This window comes from Sciurus carolinensis, chromosome 11 (genome assembly GCF_902686445.1).
Source record: "Sciurus carolinensis chromosome 11, mSciCar1.2, whole genome shotgun sequence".
NCBI lineage: Eukaryota > Metazoa > Chordata > Mammalia > Rodentia > Sciuridae > Sciurus > Sciurus carolinensis.
Window position 1 is genome coordinate 77,112,249 of NC_062223.1, and position 21,607 is coordinate 77,133,855.

Sequence of the window (21,607 nt, forward strand, 5' to 3'; positions counted from 1 at the left end):
TCAGGTTACAGAAGAATTCATATGTTTTCTTCTATTGCATATATGTTTTTATTTTTTATTTTAAAATCTCTGATCCATTAGCATTAATTTAAAAAAATATATAATTCCTGTTTTATTTTTTTCCAGAAGCTAGTTTTTATTTACTCATTAAGAACCCAGCTCCTTACATGGTCTTCGGTGGAGGTTGTAGGGCAGTTCCAGCAGGTCTAAAATGGGGTGGAGGTGTTTGGTTCCTTCTGGGCTTCTCAAGAATGATTCCTGACCACCTTGCTGTGAATGACACAACTCACATAGAGCTTGGGAAGCACCTAAGTGTTGAAAACACTTGCTTCAGAAATGTCCCTGATGGCTGCAGCCTCTGTCAGTTTTTGAATGACGGACTTCTTAATGGCCTTGTCCTTGGGCACATGCCTGGCACGGGTTGTGCAACAAATAGGTTGTACATGGCTGCAGCCTTTTTTGCTTTTTTGGCACGACCATTATTCCTTCTTCTTTTTTTTTTTTTTTTTGGTATCTCTTCTTCACCATGGCCTGGTCTCAGTTCCCCACAACCCCAGAACCTGCTCCTTTCAGCTTCTACCCAGACTTTTATGCTTCCTGTCTAGCATTAATTCTGGTGTCTGGTGTGAAGGGAAGATCTAATTTTATCTGGTTCCATATGGTAATACAGTAATTCTCATTAAATCACTTACTAAAAAGTTCTTTCTTTCTCACACTGATTTGAGATGCTGTATTGTATTTCATTGTAGTATTTACATCTGTACTTTCATTTTCCTTAACCTTACTAAGAAGTTCTAAAGGAAGCAAATTAAAAATGAGTCAGATTTTATTAAACTATAACATACATTTTAAGGGTACTTATTATTTTCCTAATTTCACATTCAAGCACAATTGAATTATTAACAAGGAAACTTCCAAGTTTGAAGTTCTGTTGATGAAGTGTTATTTCTTTACAGTGCCACAAGGTTGCAGTAGTGAGAGAAGATAAATTGGAAGGTAGGTATTTTAACAGTTTAGTAAGTTTTTCCTTTTTCCTCTAATGGCATTAATGTAGGTATAATAAAAATCTGCCCCTAACATCTGCATATAATATGTTAGCTATTTAACTGAAGAATCCTATATTCTTTTTATTAGCGGTTTCTGAAACATGTTAAAGTATGATACTGCATCTGCATAACTTCCCATTTTTAAAGCCAATAGCTTCTGACATTTATAAAGCACTTTTATCACAGAATTTCAGACCTTGTGACAGACATGCAAAACCGTCTTGAATACCATGTGGGGCCATCTCATCAACTGTAAAAACACAGTTATTTCTGAATATTGTTGCTGTGTTTCTTAACACATTTTTAGAGAATGCTAAAGAATATTTTTCTATAATTCAGAAAGACTAGTAAATTAAATAAATCCAATTGGGGGTTAGGGGGAGGATATAGCCCAGTGGTAGAACACTTTGATCCCTAGCACCAAACACAGAAAAAGTCTGACTTTCGGTGCTTTTAATGCTACTATTCTATTATTTAAAAGTCCATTTCAAAAAATATATGACCATCAGATCCTCATGTTCTTGGATCCATGTCTCAATACAAAACTTCTCTGTTGTACCTTGTGTATACAAAGACTCCTGCAAGTGGGTTGGGATTCTTACTAAATTAATTTTGAAATATTCAAGGTGTTGGGGATGTCTAATTTTTCTTTCTGAATTTCCACAGTAGTAAACAAAGCAAGCATTCACCATTCAATAGATATATATTGATTATCAGCTATCCACCAAGCTCTGTGCCAGGCAGTGGGGACATGGAGCAAGTTAAACCCAATCCCTTCCATTGTGGAGCTTAAATTTATTCTTATGATATTCTTTTGTTTTTCCTCTGCAGATTTATGTAGTTAGTTGTATTTTTGTTTTGTAGTTGCTTTCTCTAAAGTAAAATTGGGGTACATAAAAAACTCTTTTCAGGTAGAGATTATTTGGTGTTTAATTATATGCTAGTGTAAGATTCTTCCCTGACTGAAAAAAAAAAATTATAGTCATCATCATTAATTAATATTTGCTGAGTATCCTCTGGATGAGTGATACTCTCACAGGTGCTGTACTTAGAAATGACTCACCACCACCTACCTTGTCATAATGTCCCCATTGCAGACAGAAGAGGTGATGTTACACTGCATAGGTTGCTGTTTGGCCCTTCAGAGTTTTTTGGACCACCACAGGTTGCAAATGGTTTTAATGCAGAAGGGTTTCTTGTTAAAGTCCCCACATGCTATGAACTTTGTGTATTAACAGACTGCTTTTCCTGTTGACTTGTAGCAGTGAAGTCCAAGCTAGCTGTGACTGCCAGCATCCATGTGTACAGCATCCAGAAAGCTATGCTAAAGGACAGTGGGCCTCTGTTCAATACCGACTATGACATCCTTAAAAGCAACTTGCAGAACTGCAGCAAGTAAGCTCCTTAATGTTCCTTGTGGACTTCTTTACGAATTGATTTTGTAAGATGTTTACACAGTGGCTGCCTCTTAAGAGTGAATGCCAAGTCTAGTAAAACCCCATTTATCTTGCAGTAAGACACATGCCTGGTTTTATTAGTACATCATAAGGTGAAAAATAGCAGCCACAACCCATATTGAAAACCCCAGTGGACTCCCCATAAATCTATTTCTCATATATTTATCCTGTCACCACCACCAGAAATATTTGTTGTGTCCCCTGATTACTCCCTTATCCTAGTCTCTGCAGTCTAAATCCTACCCATCCTTCAAAAGCTAGTTCAGATGTCCTTCAAAAATTTGATCATAATTTGATATTCCTCTGCCTGCCATCAGTTCTTTCCTGTTTCTATAGCTGATACGAGATTTTGGACATCTTTTGTATCTTCCACAACACACAGAGAAGATGGGTTATGATACCTGTACATTTTGGAAATTGATGATCATAGGCTTAAGTTGTACTTTGGTGCTTAATAGCCCAGTGACTTTGGACAAATTACTTAAACTCTCTGAGCTTTGGCTTATTTATCCTTAAATTAGATATAATAATACCTGCTTTGTGGAATTTTATTGAGGGGTCAAGTCAATTCTGCAAACATATTGTGAGCACCTACTGCTTTGACACATAATAAAGAAGGTAATTTGAATTCATTCAATAATATCTGATGAATACCTATGATATACCACACACCATAGAGTAAATATGGGCCAATACTTGTTCTAGGACTGAGTGTTTGATGGGAGAAGAACAGTTACAATACAGTTTGGCAGTGCAGTCACAGGAGTAATAGTGTAAAAACATATTGGGGTCAGGCAGTTCTCCCCACTTCTGGATGAATGAAGCAAAGGGCAAGATGGAGAAGGCTTCCTTAAAGGTCAGAACAGCTAAGTTGATGTCTGAAAGACTAGTACATATAGCCAGGTAAAGAAGTGGGATAATAAATACAGCTAAGAGAAAACATGCTTGTGTGTAACCATGATAATTGTCTATGACTGAACTTAGAGTGAGAGGTAGGAAATAATTAGAAGGCTAGAGAGGCCTAGAAGGAGTTATGCTTTGACTACTAGGATACAAAGTTTAGATTTGATTCTGAGAGTACCTGGGAACCACTGAAAATTTTTAAACAAGTGTATTAAATGGTTAGAATTTTACTTTAGAAAGGTGACCCTGGCTATGATGTTGAAGGTAGATCAGAAGGGAATAATCTGGAAGCAAGGTCATGAGAGTGGAGAAATGACTCAGTGATCCAGTGTGCAGTTGACGGTTATCTGAATTGAAGAAGTGGAATTGGGTGGAGAGGTATGAAAGTTAAAAATTTATAACCATCAAAACTTCTAAGTATGATAGTGGTTAGGACAAGGTGTGGGCTGGGGTGGGGGGTCACTTTCATGGTGTTAAGGATGATCTCATGTTTCTGGCTTGGTTAGATGAATACTAAAAGAGAATTTAAGAGGAGGAGCGGGCTTTAGGAAAAGAGGAGAAGATGTTGGATTGGATTTTAGACATGTTGAGTTTGAGAAGCCTGTGGCAGATCCCAGGTGGGAATGTTCATTGCATTAGATAGGTGAGTCCAGAGCTAACAAACAGTAGGGGTAAAGACAGAGATTTTAGAATCAGAGGAGGTAAGTAAACAACTGGGTCATAATAGCAGGTATAGTCTTGCAGAGACTGTATAGAATGGAAGAAGGGCAGAAAATAAAACTCTAGGCCACAATTACTAGCTGTGTGACCTTGGGAAAATTATTTAATTTCTCTGTGATTCAGCTCCATTATCAGTAAAATGGATCTAATAGTACCAGTCTCACAGGGCTGTAGGATTAAATGAATTAAAATACATGAAACTCTTACAATAGTTTTTGGCACATTGTAAGCACTATTTAGTGACAATTCTTTTGAAAGGGATGGGCAGAAAAAGAGGGATGCTAGAGAAAACAGCCAGAGAAAAGAGGAAAATTGCACAAGTATGTGGGATTCCAGAAGCTAAAGGACAAGTTTCAACAAGGACAGACTGGCAGACATTGTTAAATGTTGCTGAGAAGCCAAGTAAGGTAGGAACTGAAAAGTGTCCATTGGATATAGAGGTGGTCTTGGCAAGAGAGTTTTTTCAGGGCAAGGACCAGATGCTGGTGAACTGAGTAAATGGGGACAAGTGAGACAGCCAATATGAACAACTGTTTTTGGAAAATTTAATTGAAAATGGGAGAGAAAGAGAGTAATAGCTAAGGAGAAGTTGACATTGAGGAAGGATATATACAATTTTAAAGTTGAGAATGACTTAAAGTAGGAGTATTAGGAAACAGTCATAGGAAAAGGTTGAAGATCCTAGGGGAGATGGGATAACTGATAGAGACTGGTCCTTGAGAAGAAAAATATATAATTGCCAAAAATAGTTATGTTCCATGAGAATAGGGACTGTGTCTGTTTTTTGTGTATATCCGATATAGTGCCTAGCACTTAGCATTCAGTACATAATTGTTCTTTAGTTCAAAGCTTTGAGTATATAGCTACACAAATATTTATTAAATAAATAAATGTAATTATATAGCCAGAGAGTTATAATTTATAAATCCAGTGTCTTTTAGGGAAGAAAACATTAGCAACCTGATAAGTTTATATAAAATATATTATTAGATTTAAAAAAATAATCTGCATTTAAATCTTGTCATGGCATGTCAAGCTTTTAAAACCAGTTCTGTTGTATCTAACAAGTAAGCAAACAAGAATAAAAGTGACTCAAAAGTTCAAAATGAAATTTGCCCAGGGCCCACTAAAATAAACAGGGCTAATAGAACTGTGGTAATAGGAAGCAGTTCAGTGAAACTTTACCTAAATTCTTCAAGTATCCTTGGTAGAAATGTGAAGAATTTATTATCTCCAATAAAGAAGTTTGTGTTTGGTCCTGAGAATTATGGGCCAACTGAGATCTGACTCATGGTTTCATGTGTTTTAAGAAGTGCTGTGACAAGAAGAAAGTTGAAATTTTAGGATTGAGCAGATTCTTCACTCTTCAGACATGCTCCCAGCCTAACTTGGCCTCTTCCTCATTGCCAGTTCCTGGTTTTGACCCTAAGGTGTGGAATGCAGACCAAATGGAGAAAGAGTTTCTGAGGGCCAACTTTAGATGTTTACAATGAAATAAAACATTGCCCTTTTCCTTGTGCATGGAAGCACTACAAGGCCAGAGAGGAAGAACAGTGGATGAAAGTAAATGTTTCCCATCTGCTCTTAACTCTCATGCATCAAAGATGTGTTTTAAGGTAGTGTTTTTTGCTGGGACCATAATGAATCAGTGTAAGATATTTGGACCTGTAGACTCTAGCTTTGGGGCTGCTGGAGTCTAATGTTATTTTTGAAATGAAACAATATATCAGGGATTATTTTCTTAGACCACTTATTCCAGCAGTTAATCTTGAAGTTGTGTCTGTGATTTCTGGTAATAGCTGTCACTGCATAGTTTCTAAATCTTCCCCATCTTTCACCCCAAATCGAGGTGATAAACTAAAGAGAGATAAGCCAGAAACCTCACTTTCAGTCCTTAAATAGTCATTCTTTCAATATGTTTTTTTCCTTTTTCTTTTTTTGGGAGGATTGGGGGGTCCTGGGGTTTGAACTCAGGGGCACTAGACCACTGAGCCATATCCCCAGCCCTATTTTTTTGTATTTTTATTTAGAGTCAGGGTCTCACTGGGTTGCTTGGTGCCTCGCTTTTGCTGAGGCTGGTTTGAACCTGTGAGCCTCCTGCCTCAGTCTCCCAAGCTGCTAGGATCAACATGTTTTTTCTGACACTTGCTATGTCAGATCTTGTGCTGAGTGACTGGAATATGAAAGATGAATAAAACCTTCAAGGAACTCTCACCTACTCCAGTAAGCAACAGACTGGAGGAAGCAAAATGTTTTGATAGGGAAAGTTGAAGAATTTGCTTTAAGTACAACCTGTTGAGAAAACAATCAGTTACCCATTCACAATGTGGAACATTATGTTATGTATATGTGGAAACAGGCATACCTACAATGATTAGATGAGATGAATGTTCCCTTTAATAGGCCACACAAACCATTTGTCATATTCCTGCACTTGGCCTTTAGCATAATTACTTGTCTGCTGTTAGTTGGTACTGTTAGAAATTAGTAGCAAATGGCTATGAAGGACTACAAGTTATAAGAGCCAGTGACTCTGTTCCCAGCTTCCATGTTTTAAAGCATAACCCGCTCTGGCCAGGAGAGTTGCTAGGAAACTTGTTAACATTTAGAGCTTTTAGGTTCGATTCAGTCCTTATATGTTGCATATCTGGCCTTATAAGAAGAAGTCCTTAAATAAGGGATAACCATTTGGCTTCCTAAGGATGGTAAAATTAGTAAATCTTTTATTGTTATTTAGTATATTCCTACTTTTCAATTAGTCTTTTTTTTTTCCCCCCAGAAAAGCAGAGATTCAATAATGTGTGGTAGAATCTTGATTCCAAACCTAGCTCTATTACTAACTAGATGTGACAAATCACCTAACTTCTCTCCAATTATTTACCTAAATGAGAATTTTGTACAAAAGTTTTTCTAAAATCCATTCTAGTTCTAGAATTCCCTAGTTTTATAATATTAGGGTTAGAAGGTAGTATGTGGAAGAAACAAGAGTTTTGATATTGACATCAAATTAATATTACTATTCTGTCCTTAGGTTTAGTGCCATACAATGTGCAGCTGCGGTTCCTAGAGCTCCCACAGAGTCCTCATCTTCTAACAATTTTGAACAGTCAGATCTTCAGGCATCCAATGAAACACAAGCCAATAATGAGCTGGCAACCAACGGTCATGGCCCACCTGCCTCCAAACAGGCTTCTCAGCAGCCCAAAGGAATTATGGGAATGTTTGCCTCCAAAGCTGTTTCTAAAAGCCAAGATAACAACAAGGAGACCAAAATAGAGGCTAAAGAAATAACAAATGTGAGTCTTCTTTGAAGATGGATCTTTATTACAGTGTGGAATGGTTATCTAGGAAAGCATTAACAGTGTCCTTAGGGCTGGGGTTGTGGCTCAGTGGTAGAGCACTCACCTAGCATGCATGAGGCCCTGGGTTCGATCCTCAGCACCACATAAGAATAAAATAAAGGTATTGTATTCACTTACAACTAAAAAAATTAAAAAAAAAAATAGTATCCTTGGTAGTTTAATTATTTAAGGTTATGATATTCAGTTCTGATTTTTCTACCGGTTTGATCCCTTTAATACTTATTCTTATTTGAAATAGTCGTTTTTCTTTTGCTAATGCTTCTCACTGAAGCTTGCATTCCCTTTCTGTAATATGGTAATGCCTACCCTGTACGTGTTGTAATATTGTTAGGAGACCCCATTGAAATAATGCTTGTGAAAATACCTCAAAATTACAGAGTTCAAGGAATTGTGTATTAGCAATGTGTCATTTTGAGAATATCTTATATTCTGGTCTTTGCCATATATATCTTCCTTCCTAATGTAGTTAACATTCTTACTCTGTGTGTTTTTTTCTTGTCTTCTTTCTTCTTTCTCTTCCCTTTGTTTTTTATTGGTTAGTCATCTACACTCACTTATTTGGGCATTGACTTAATAAAAATATCAGGTGCCATTTAAAATATCCAGGAAAGAAAGGTTTTATTACTACTATTATCATTTTCAAGCTTTTGCTCTGGGAAAGGAGAAGAGGGGTGGAGGGAAACAGAATATTTATTGAATTCCTGTTGTGTGCCAGTGTTTTGTTTAAATCCTCTTATCAATTATTTTTGGATCTTACCACTTATAAGTAATAAAACTAAAGCCTAAACTTATAATTTGCCTGGAGGTTATATTGCTATTAAATGTAGAACCAGGATTCACATGTACTTCTGATTATTAAAAATGTAATATTTTGCTTCCCTCTGCCTTGTGTACCATATTGCTTCTAATCTGTTTTAATTCTAATAATCTAAACTGTTTTAAAATGTGCTCAAGAACAACTTTAACATATCCATGGAGAATAAACTTTGAAAATTAACATTAGAAACTGTGTTATCTAATGCCTACACATTTTTTCATGTTTACATAGAGACTGTACCATTGAATAGTGTGCTTTGTTATTGAAGAGATTGTTTGAGACAATTCTACTTTAAGCAGACCCTAACCACTAAAAAAAAAAATGTGTTTTCTTTTCTGTGTTTTAGGCATCTTCTACAGGCAGCAAAGCACCAGGAAAGGGGAATGTGATGAGCAATTTTTTTGGAAAAGCTGCTATGAGTAAGCATGTTTTTATTTTCCTTCGACTAGTAAGTGAATGTTAATGTAATAACATTTTATACCTGAGATGAATGCCACCTTATCCAGTTTTTGCCCATCCAGGCATTCCTGCTTCCTAACATACATTTGCAGTGTACTAACCATATATTGATGAAAGTAAGCAACTGGTAAGGTGAATTTTCTGGGTGAGCTGGGCTCAGTTGGGATATCTTGGAAGGTAGTTTACTATTTGTACCTTAAATTCCTGCCTTGAAAAAAAAAGAATGATGTATTTACTTCATAGGGTTTTTGAAAATGGGTGTTCAAAACTAAAGGGAGGCAGCTGCCAGTTGAGGTCAGTGTCATGGATATTGACGCCACTTTGCCTGGTGTGACCTTTATTGTCTCCCAAAGGGCCTCAGAAGCAAGTCTTTTTTGCCTTTCTTTAGTTATTTTTTAAATTTATTTTTCTTAGTTATACATGACAATAGAATCCATTTTGATAAACTTACACAAGCATGGAATATATCTTATTCTAATTAGGACCCCATTCTTGAGGGTGGACACGATGGTGGGATTCACTTAGATATTTTCATATGTGTACATAGGAAAATTATGTTAGATTTGTTCTGCTGTCTTTCCTAGTCCTATCCCCCCTCCCTTCCTTTCATTCCCCTTTGTCTAATCTACTGAATTTCTCTTCTTCCCCTCCCCCACTTAATTGTGGTTTAGCTTCCACAAATCAGTGAAAACATTCAACATTTGGTTTTTTGATATTGACCTATTTCATTTAGCACGATAGTCTTCAGTTCCATCCGCTTACCAACAAATGCCATATTCTTCTTTATGGATCAGTAATATTTCATTGGCATGTGTACCATACTTTCTTTATTCATTCATCTGTTGGAGGACATCTAGTTTCGTTCCATAGCTTAGCTATTGTGAATTGTGCTGCTAAAAACATTGACGTGACTGTGTCACCGTAGTATGCTGATTTTAAGTATATACTAAAGAGTGGGATAACTGGGTCGAATGGCGGTTCCATTCCTAGTTTTTTGAGGGATCTCCATAGTGCTTTCTAGAGTGACTACACCAATTGGCCATCCCACTAACAATGTATGAGTGTTCCCTTTTCATCTTTGCCAACATTTGTTGCTATTTGTATTCTTGATAATTGCCAGTCTGACTGGAGAGATGAAATCTCAGTGTAGTTTTTGTTGTTTTTGTACCAAGGATTGAACCCAGGAATGCTTAACCACTGAGTCACATCATCAGCCTGTGTGTGTGTGTGTGTGTGATAAAAAATTTTGAGACAGGGTCTTGCTAAGTTGCTTAGTTCCTTGCTAAGTTGCTGAGGCTGACTTTGAACTCATGATCCTCCTGCCTCTGCCTCCTGAGCCACTGGGATTACAGGCATGTGCCACCATGCCCAGCTCAGTATAGTTTTAATTTGCATTTCTCTAATTGCTAGTTATGTTGAATATATTTCATAATATTTGTTGGTCATTCACAATAATGTTGATTATTCACAATAATGAATTAGACCTTATTGTGAATTTGACAAGCCCAAGTAGTAATGGTCTAATGGTCATTTAAACATACTTTTTGAGAAAATAAAACTCTCCTTTATGTAAAAAAAATAATAATAATAATAATAATAATAATGTCTTTCTTATGGAAAGAACCAATTGTCACATATTTTTATACTTCTAATATCAAGTACACAACCTCTGAGAGCATGTGACAGAATACCAGGAAAAGCTCAGGAGCCACGGGATAATTATGGCACACTTCCCTGGAGTCTCAGTTTTGCAGAGTTTTTCAAGAAGCATTTTGTTACATGCTTTGCAAGCAAAATTAGTCTGAATTCTGCCTCTGACAGTCAAATTGGTGTCCAAGGAAGGGACCGAGGCGATAGCATCTTGTATGCCATGAAAACTATCAAAGAACATTTGTGTTCTGAAAATGCATAGAAAATGTGATACTTTTAGGTTATTGAGAAACACATTTGTATTATTGCAGGCACAGTCCATCAAAGAGCTTCTGCTTCTGTGAAAACACATCATCCTGATGTCATTGGTACTGGACCACCCAGTACTCAAGCAAATTATGGTTTCTTGGCAATTTTGATGACACCCAGGAGTTGGTTGTTTTTTTTTATATATTTGCAACCCTACGAACCAGTGAATTTTTAAATTTATTTTTAAAATATATAAGATATATGAATATTTGCTAGTTGTAAAAAATACCAAACTGTACATATAAATATACTTATTTATTCATGTGTTTATTTAACAAATATTGATTGAGCACCTGCTGTGTGTACTGGTGGTACAATTTAAAAAAAGACAAAAGGCCCCTGGCTCGAATGTTTTACTAGGAGAAGACATATAAATGGAAGAGACAGACAAGTAAATATTTGAAAAAAATAAAATAATCATTGAATTGCTCTACAGATGTTATGATAGCATGTAATAGAGGAAGAGGGAAAACCTGGACAAAGTAAGAAAATTATTCACCTAATAAAAAGAATCACTTACAAAGTTGATTTATTTAACAGATGTTCTTAAAGACTGAATGTTCAGGGTAAAATTCTGATTTTTTTATTGCACCTGACACGTGACAAGATCATTGCAATAAAAATGAAGCTCAAGAGTTGGATGAAGAGACTTTATTGTGGGGACTTGAACCATTTAAACTTAATGCTGGATGGTAGCAAAGGTTGGCAAGGATGTGGAGAAATTGAATCCTCATACATTGCTGTGGGAGAGTGAAATAGTGTACTTACTTTGGAAAATGGCTTGGGTAATATTTCAAAAAATGAAACAAAGTTACCTAGTAATTCCATTCTTAGGTATCTCAAGAGAATTAAAACTCTATGTTCACACAAAAACTTGTACAAAATGTACATAGCAGTATATTTCATGATAACCAAAAAGTGGCAGCAATCCAAAAATCATTTATCATTAGATGAATGGATAAATAAAATGTGGTATATCCAGACAGTAGAATATTATTCAGCCATAAAAAGGAATGGAATTCTTCATTTGCAACATGCTTACTCTCTTATTCAGTTTGGGATGTTTTGGTGGGAAAGTTTGAGAAACACTGGTATTTGAGAACAAATGGTAATACTGAAAATGCAAGCAAATATACCACCACTGGCTGGTGGATTCCACCATTCCAGTTTCCCACTCGAGTTTTCAAAAGTATAAATAGATTGCACTTTACTTCAAATTCATTGCTTATATTTTCAAGTAAAATACATGACTTATAAATTGTTATTCTAAGTTGTGCATAATGGCCAAGACTACGGTATCTGTGGGGTTTTCTCCCCTACATAAAAATGGCTTAAACTGTAATAAAATAGGTAACCAAAACTTTTTGAGGAGTCTTCTGCTGGTTTACAGCTTTCTAGTTGTATTTTGTGACCTTGCTTGCAAAAAACTATCCCTGAGTTCAGCAAAAAACCTAGATTATGTACTTCTGTAGTTTCTCAAATGATGAGGCCCACCCTTTTCTCATTTCTTAGTCTTCTGTGCTGCACAGTAGTTGTTTTTGTGTTCTTTAGTTTGGTGTAGGAAAGAGGCCAAAATTTTGAGGAGTTAAACCAGGTCCTTATCTTGACTTTCTGTCAGTGTTCGTTTGGTCATTTAACCTCTCATACTGAATTCTTTTAAGCCATATGAAAATCTTGTAAATATTATCCCAATTTTTACAGAGGAAAAGGACTTTTAGATAAATTGCTCTGGGGGAAGGAGGATTTGAACCAAAATATGTCTTTCAATTTTATCATTAAAGTGATAGTGAGATAATAAGAATATCCTGGTTTTAAAAGGTAGAATATAATAGAAAGTTCTTGCTACAAATTCTGTTGACTATATATTCTTTAATTTTTATTTTTTTGTTGTAGGTGGACACAATAACTTTATTTTATTTATTTATTTTTTTATGTGATGCTGAAGATCGAACCCAGTGCCTCACATGTGCTAGGCGAGCGCTTTACCACTGAACCACAACCTCCAGCCCCACTATATATTCCTGGGAAACGTCTTTTAATTCCTGCAACTCTTAGTTTTCCTTATCTAAGAAAATAGAAAGATGATACCTCACAAAGTTGTATTTCTAACCCTTGCTTTACTATCATTTGGGCTGCAGACTGTGATATGATGAGATTAGTGGAAAGCAGACATGAAAACAGTTACAGCTAGAGTAGGCATTGGAAAGGAGAAATATTTTCTGAATAGTCTATGAGATCTATTAGAATAGGGACTGTTTTTATCCTTTCAGCCCTTGCTGCTAATATATTACCTGGCACATAGTGGACTGTCAAAAGAATGATGGATTAATATTGCACCATGGGGTTATGTATCGTCGGCTATACTTTATTTGTAGATAAACTTAAAGTCAATTTGGATTCAGAACAAGCTGTGAAAGAAGAAAAAATAGTGGAGCAACCTCCAGTGTCTGTCACTGAACCAAAGCTGGCAACTCCTGCAGACCTGAAGAAATCCAACAAAAAAGCAGAGCCTGTTAAGATGCAGCAGAAGGAAAAAAAATGGTAGGAAAATTTCGTTGCTTGTGAGGGAAGAGTGTCTACTGGGGGTGAGAGGTCTGTTTGGGTTTATTGACAGAGGGCGCTTTTCAGTTGAGTGGTAAGTCCTTCTTAGTGCCTTAGGGATACAACCGTATAATCAAAATGGAGAGAGAAGCTTGGTAGCTTATCTAGTGAAATAGGCCTGTGAAATCAAACAGTTTGGGTGATTTAGGGCCCCAAGTCATATTTTTGCCCCATTGGTCTAAGTTGATTGTCTTTTTTCCCCTTACTTAATTGTAAATATGTGGACATGGCATAAGTATCTTAAGTGTGTGTGTGAGTGTGCATGTGTGTTTTCCTTTAAGTTGCCAAATGAAAGGTTACTGTTTCCAGTCAAATTTAAGAGAAAAAGTTCTTTGTTTTCTTTTATATCAATGAGTTTATTTTTCAAGTGGTAAAATGTAATTAGAAAAGAAAATAAAAAACACACAAGCTGTTAAAAATGGATCCAGGAATTTGAGACACTACCTCATAGTTGGTAGGAATTAGTCTGTTGAAAGAAATTCTAAAGGACACTGTCAGCACTGATAGGCCCACAAAGACCTGACTTTTGTGGCAAAGTTGGGGTAACTTTAGTAGAAAACATCAACAAAATGGTGCTGTTTAAGAGGGTTTAAGTCTTGGTCCAGTGGACCTTGCCTCCTAGGAACATATGATACAGCTGGATTAAAATGTCCCCAACCATGAGTATAATACTTACTGTTGGTGGTTATTGCCAGGAATGTATTCAGTATTTCCCTGCTAAATGTGATGTTAAATATGGATTTTTAGTAGATGCCCTTTGCCAGATTGAGAGAGTTCTTTTCTAAGTTTGCTGAGAGGTTTGATCATGAATGGGTGTTGAATTTTAATAGATAATTTTTTTGCATTTATTGAGATGCTCATGGTGTTTCCGCTACTGTGGTGGATTATACAAATTGATTTTAAACTTAAACCAGTCTTGCATTCTTGGAATTAAACTCTACTTGATCATGATGTATTATTTTTATATTTTACTGGATTGGATTTATTAATATACACTAAGGATTTTTTTTTTTTTCCTGTTTATGAGAACTGTAATTCATTTCTTTTCTGGTAATGTTTTTGCCAAGTTTAGTTTCAAGGTTGTGCTAACTTCACAAAATTAGTTGGGAGCAATTTCTTCTGTTTTTTGTATACTTGTATCTTAGATGTTTGATAAAGTTCATCAGTGAATCCAGGCTTGGATTTTTTTTATAGGAGGTTTTTTGAAATTGTGAATTTGATTTCTTTAAATAGAATTATTCGAATTTTCTAGTTCTTGGAATTTTAAAGGAATTCTGTTGAGCTTACTAGTGTAAAATTGTTCATAATATAGCTGTGTTTTTGAATATCTAGAATCTATAGTTATCACTAAAAATTCCATTTTTACATTTCTGATTGGTGATAAACCTTTTTTTTTATCAACTGTGTAAAAGTTTAACTTTATATTTACCCCCAAAATGACAACTTTTCACTTTAATTTTCTGTTTTCTATCGCATTGATTTCTGCTCTCTATTGTTTCTTTTTACTTACTTTGAGCCTAGTATACTTTCTTTCCAGCTCATGGTAGAAGAAAATTTGATATGTAAAAATAAGTAAGACATAAGGTATTTGTATTTGACAGAGACTATGTCTTACGCATTTTTGTTTCCAACACACCATGGACTCAGGATAAATTATTTGTTATTGAATGAATCATGTGATGGAATATCCTGAGAAGCTAAATAATGTCAAGATAAAGTCTAGGTTTTTTTTTTTTTTTTTTTTTAAATTCATGAGAATCACCTTATGACCTTATGTCTTGTCTTTGTTCCTATTAGTTTTTCCCTTTAAAATATTTCTCTTTTCTGCCTGATGAACTTTTACTTAGACTTTAAAGTTTTCGAGTAACAGTCATGCTTCACAACCTTTTTTTCCATTAAAATTTATCATGTTGTATTATAGCTAGTGCTGTTGACTAGAGCTTCTTGAGAACAATCTTTCCTTCCTGATCTTTGCATCCTCTATGCTTAGCAAAGAGCCTTATATGTATAGATAATAGCTGCTCATTGAATTCTTGTCAAATGACTAAAAGGCCAATGGGAAAAGTAAGAAAGCATTGAGAAAAATTCTTGATAACCTGGTTGCAGTTGCCAGTAGTCTACAAAGAGCTAGAGAAATTTTTTATTCTGGTTACTTTTTGAAGTGACCTAGTGTAGTTAGTTGGCAGCATATCCTTATTGGTATACTTTGACTATTCTTTTCTACCCTCTGGAATTAAGACCATGAGTTATAAAGTAAGATTCATAACACATGTAAATACTTATTTTTGCTTAATTTATTCCTGATGGCAACAGGGGTAAGCGAGTAGACTTATCTGATGATGAAACAAAAGAAACTGAAATCATGAAGAAAAAGAGGCGAAGAATCAAACTTCCTCAGTCTGACAGCAGTGAAGATGAAGGTGGGTATTGCTATTAATTTTTTACTAAGGTGATCAATTCTTATGATGCTAAAGGAACAAAGTAAGTTATTATGGGTCATGATGAGAGTACCAGTCCTAAAGCTGAGAGAACAAAGCATCTATTTCTGTTTGAAATCTACTTTAGCCTTTTAACCAGAACCATGATCTTTTGGTAACTTGCCAAAATAACCAACAAAAAGGGAAAGAGGATAAGTACTACTTAATACTAATAATATACTAATACATTTTATTTATTTATTTTTTAAATGGGGATGTATTTCTTTGTCTACCTTATTGTGAATCTTAAGAATTGTGATATTCAAGGCATCAAGGATATTGGTATTCTATGCCATAGAAGTAAAATCATAAAATGTTGAAAGAGAATGACACTATGTACCCTTCTAGTTTTAGATTGTGGGCAATGTAAGATAAGCAAACAGAATAAGAGCAAGAGTCTGGCCTGGAAAATCAATATGCTTTTTAAAAGAATGTCAAGTATTCTTAAGAATGAAGACATCATACCACATAATATAGAGGAAAGTATATATAGAGAAGCTAAAGAGAAAATGTTGAATATGCTACCTTCAAAGGCATGCTTGGAAAACCAGGGGTGAAAAGCTTGAGCTACTATAATCAGTTCTCCGAGAATTCCTGGCATATGTATAAACCATTTTAGGTACTAGAGAGAAATCCAGTCCAAAGCAGTCAGTATCATTTAAAGGTACATAAACAATGCAAAAAAAACCAGATACTAAAAAAGATTAAAAGGGACTGGGGTTGTGGCTCAGTGGTAGAGTGCTTTCCTAGCATGTGTGAGACACTGGGTTTGATTCTCAGCACCACATATAAATAAATGAATAAAATAAAGATCTGTTAACATCTAAAAATTATTAAAAAAGAGAGAGAGATTAAAGACTAATGAATGCAAAGAGGAACCTGCTACGCTGTCAAAGGACAAAACTCAAAGTATGATACTTTACTCTGGCTGTCTGAAGAACTGAAAATGGAAAGAGGTTCCCTTTTCTAAGGGTAGTAGCTTAGCTTGTACAAGTGAGTTAAGAAACAAGCTTGTAAGCAGATGACTGTATTGCAAATGAAGAGACCTAAGAAATAGCCCCAGGAAGTTCAATCTCTGTGATAGAAGTACCATTTTGACTCTTTCAGCTTTAAATCCTGCCATTTATGGGTGAGCATTAAGGATTATAGCCTCTGATGTCCTGTGAGAAGAGCAGTATATTTTTTCAGAGGTATATTTTTTAATGGCTCTTTGAAATAAGTATGAGGAGAGGTCATTTTGAGCATCCCAGAGGGGCGGTTGCTATATTTTCACTCCATGTCATTTATCAAAATGGTTTGACCAAGGTTACTGAAAGGAAGATTCTTAGGTGTGTGAATGAAATAAAGACTATCAGAAAACATTCTCACCAGTTAAGACTTGAAATAAGGACAATTCCATGTAAACAAATGGGAAAATAATTGAGTAAACTTAGTGATGTATGCTCATTAAGATAGTCTTTCCTGTTTAAAGTTAGGAGAAGTTGGGGGAAGATTCTGAACAAGGCTTTGAAACCATCAGCCTGATGTACATTTAAAAAGGTAAACTAAGGCTAGAAATGTAACTCCAGTGATAGAGCACTTGCCTAGTGTGTGTGAGGCCCTGGGTTTGATTCTCAGCACCACTGGGAGAAGAAGGGAAAAAACCCCTAAATACTCTAGCAGTAGTGAGAGTCAGCTTTATATCAGGGAATTATTGTGGTTGATTGATTGGACATCATTACATATTTTTGAAATGTTCTCTGTAGTTTCTGATCCATAGCCCACAAAAATAATATATATCCGTAGGTGATTAGAAACATGAGTGGAGCTATTTAATTTGGAAAGAAATATAAAGAAATGTAATGGAGGTAAGCAACCTAAAATAACAGATGATAGAGAGCAGAGGCTCTCAAGTTTTTTTCCCTGGCAGGATAGTTTTTGACCTCTAACTAAACTTAGAAACCTTTGTCATTCTTAAATTTCTTTGTCTCAAAGCCAGTGTTATTTTATTTTAATTCTTTACAGTCTCTAACATATTATCATTTTATTTCTGTTGCACTGATTATGCGGTATTAGCTGAATCTACTGTCTTAAACTAGTAGTTAGCAGGGAAGCAGCGAGGATGGAGGAAATGTAAGAACTTTGAAGTTAGAGTAAGTTTAAATCTCCCCTGCACCACTTAACTATGTGACTTTAGGCAGATGACTTCACTTCTTTAATTGTTTCCTCATCTCTAAAATTCCTTTTTTAAGGTAAGGATAGGCATTTTAAAAACTTAGGTCCTAGGAATCTGTGAATGCTTTCCAGGAATTCTAATTGCACATCTCTTTCAGAGGACTCTTTGACAAGCAAGTGGTAACATTGCTGGATCCCTGAAGTTAGTTTTACCACAAGTTCTTATTCTGCCCCAACCAAAGTTGCTTTCCTGGCATAAGTTCTATTTTACTATAGTATCTTTCATCTGAATAGTTGCAGATTTGCTATAAATATATTTAAGATACATGGATGCATCCCACATTCCTTAGGTTTATGTCACTAAAAATATGTTGTAAAAATAATGTCGTTAGAAAGCTTGGCTTGATAAATACTAAGGCAAACTGACATTGTATTCTATTCCAGCAAATGAATGAGCAGATTTTTAAAGAAATGTCTTTGAAACCTCAGGTGTCTAAAACAAATAGTGATTTGTGGGATTTTATAAGAAAGAAATTATTAGTGTTTGAGAAGTCTAGAAAATTTTAGTTTTTTCTACCCTTCCTTAAAAATTTTTTAAAGTTTAAACAAAGTAGTAGATATACACAATTTCAGCTCATAAGAAAAGTTTTATAATGGACAGTAATCTCTATCATCTGTATCATTTAATTGACTGCTACTTCTTTTGTCACCTTTCGCCCATCTGCCTTCCATCTTCCAGGGATGGGTTGAAATTTCTTCTTCTTTAAGGACTCTTGATTCTTCCTCTGTTCTCTTCCCTCTTATGTGGGGAGATCATAATATTCCTTTATTATAATATTTCTCTTGGAGACTTTTTAAAGAAAGAGTCTGTGCTAAGTCTTCCTTAACCTGGATGTGCCTCATCCTAAATTTAGTTCAGAAAATGATTATTTTCCTTTATTAAAAACAAAAAAAGTTGTTGCTATGTGGTGCCAGGGGAATTGTGGCATCCCTGCCTCTTTGGAGTTTAGAGTCTGGAGGTGGGTAGTGGATAAACACAGTTGCAAAGCCATGTGGTAAAAGGGGTCTAAGCGGGTGCTACTGAGATTGAGTGTTTTCCTTGGATAAGTGAAGTGGTTGCAGAACTGGAAATAGAATAAATAAATTTATTACTGTGAGTACTCAAAACTCCTTTTCTTTGGCTTCCTTACTGCTTACACTTTCCTCTGACCACTGTAACACATCTGCCATTGTGACCCAGCTTTCTTAACAGCTTTGGTTTAGAACAATGGGTGCTTGGTTTTGGGGTGTGACACTTCCCTTGCTTGAGTTCCCATCATGTGCTAATCTCCCTGAGCTGGGTTAATAGCTGGACCTCTTTCCTTTTATGTTTCTGTCTTTTGTTTCCCAGTGCTTATAAAGTTTTGGGGCCCATTTCATACTTGAAGTGTATAATTTATTGTTTCATTTTGGCTCTTGTTCTGCTTCACCTCTTTAGGTCATTTGGCCTTGAACCCTCCACTGTCATAATTTTTAGCACTGACCTAATCAATTGGGAGAATTTCAGATCCAAGACTTGTGTTAAGAGTTTGAATGCAGCCAGGAAGTTCAGGGAGCAGGTGAGGCTAAGCAGCTACCCAGTCCCTTGACCAGCAGTTTCTTTGTGGTGATTAAGCAATAGGTCAGCTGAGGATTTTCACTTTTCCTCTAAATGGACCTTGTGCTAGGACCACTATTTCTGTAGCTGTTGAGAAATGATGGGATCCCTCTGGTGCACTCTCTTAGGTGATACCACTTCCATAGCACCATTTATATCCTGAAAGAGTTCTTTCTTTCACTCTTGGTATAACAAACCAAGCCTGAAAACAATTTCCATACAAAATACTGAGATCTTAGAGTTTTTATTTTGAAGATGATCTCTTCCCCAAAGTTTGTGCTCTTAATATCAGCTGGAAATTTTCAATCTTATGAACACCTCAGAAGATTGCAAATAATCCTCAGATCACAAAGTCTCTGGCATGGAGCATTGGGTGTAATCCGAGGATTATTTACATTTACTTGATCTGAAGAGAAAATGTCTGGTCACGAATCATTAGGTGGCATGGATAGTTGGCTTAGGAAGGCTGTGCAACCAGACTGATTTGGGGTTTAAAACTTCTGGTCTCAATTACAAGCTGTGTGACTTTTGTCAAGTGAAGGAATCTATATGAACTTCTTTTTATTCATTTGTAATATGCAAATAGTATCTCAGGGTGGTTGTGAGGGTAACGTAAAATATATGACAGGTGGTAGGTGCTCAATGCATATGTATAAATCAACTTTATGCCCTAAGCTGTAAAATAAAGCATTTAGCTAAAATAACTTCTAAGGTACTTCTAGCACTAATAAATTTTGATTCCTTGATTTTAGTTGTATTAATTCATGTTTATTTTGAAGATAAGTACGTAACTGCTAAGTTCTTGGTTGTCATCAACCAACTTGCTTACAAAATGCTCTTTACTGGACATTAGAGATGCCATTGGAGAAGTTCTACCAGCTAGAGCTTGTAATTCTCTTATCTAAACTTGTTGCATTATTTCAGTCTTCCCAGACTCTCCTAGGGCTTATGAAGCTGAATCACCATCCCCACCTCCTCCTGTATCTCCACCTCCTGATCCAGTGCAAAAGTCTGAGCCTGAGCCTCCTTCTGTCAAGGTAAACTTTACTGGGAGACTTCCTTTCCATGTATCCTTGATTGCCCAAGGATCTATAGTTACTATGCTAAGTTATTTCTCTTGCTGTAAAAGTCACAAATGCCAGTACATGGTTCTTGTCTTATTCTGCTCCCCTACAGGTTGACCAGAATGGGCAATTCCCTCTATTCTCACTAGAAGGGAGATTTTGTTTTATTTTTGTGGCACTGGAGATTGAACCAGGGCTTTCCACATGTTAGACAAGCACTCTATCCCCGAGCTACACCTCTAGCCTAGGGAGATTTTGCTGTGGGTCAGTTTCAGGGTGATTAAAGAGGTGGATTTGGGGAGCTGTTTTGTTTTGCATGACCTTTAGTACCAGGGCTACTGTTACACAGTTCCTATTGGAATTGTGCAAAAAGAGGCCTGCTATAACTTAGTGAGATCCTGTCTCAAAATAATAAAAATGTCTAGATATGTAACTCAATGGTAGAGCATCCCTGGGTTCAATCCCCAGTACCACAAAAAGGGTGAAAAAAACCCAAGAGGTCTTACCTGCATCAGAGCAAGTGTGAAAGATAGAAGGGAACAAAGAACTCATGAACATTTGCTGCTTTTTGGAAATTCTTCTGGATGAGAACAAGTGGGGAAATACAATTTTGAATGCTCTTCAACTGTCTCGTGTGCTTCTATTAGTGTAGACAGTGAAGTGTTGAGAATGGGCACTGACAAGTTTTCTTTTTCCTTTGTGGCTCTTAGTTGTCCTTAATCCATTGTGTGAAGACTTATTTAAATCTTGCACTGACTTTGTCATTAGCTGAAGGGAGGAGGGAATGAAAGACCTGTGGAGTTAAGAGGAAAATATTATTAGTAATACCTGTTTCAGACTGAATTAGGTGGGTGTAATGTTGAAATGCCAAGGCTGACTATGGCAAGTATCTGTGCTGGGGCATTTCCTAAGAAATCCCTGGTCTGGTTTAAAGGACATTGCTGTGTGCTTC

General features: G+C 36.0%; 1 protein-coding gene and 1 pseudogene across 5 annotated transcripts in view; one reads left to right on the forward strand and one right to left on the reverse strand.

Moving 5' to 3' along the window:
* Positions 1–21,607, forward strand: part of Pold3 (DNA polymerase delta 3, accessory subunit) — a 101,859-nt gene that overhangs the window by 14,642 nt on the left and 65,610 nt on the right. For all 5 annotated transcript variants that reach the window (XR_007103908.1, XR_007103909.1, XR_007103910.1 and 2 more), the window contains exons 4-10: positions 957–996; positions 2,309–2,441; positions 7,158–7,422; positions 8,652–8,724; positions 13,099–13,264; positions 15,638–15,744; positions 20,516–20,628. Coding sequence is in view for 1 of the 5 variants with exons in the window: in XM_047516676.1 (XP_047372632.1) it covers positions 957–996; positions 2,309–2,441; positions 7,158–7,422; positions 8,652–8,724; positions 13,099–13,264; positions 15,638–15,744; positions 20,516–20,628 (897 nt within the window). In the remaining 4 variants the exon portion in view is untranslated. The remainder of the gene's footprint in view (positions 1–956; positions 997–2,308; positions 2,442–7,157; positions 7,423–8,651; positions 8,725–13,098; positions 13,265–15,637; positions 15,745–20,515; positions 20,629–21,607) is intronic.
* On the reverse strand, positions 164–744 carry LOC124958369 (40S ribosomal protein S26-like; annotated as a pseudogene).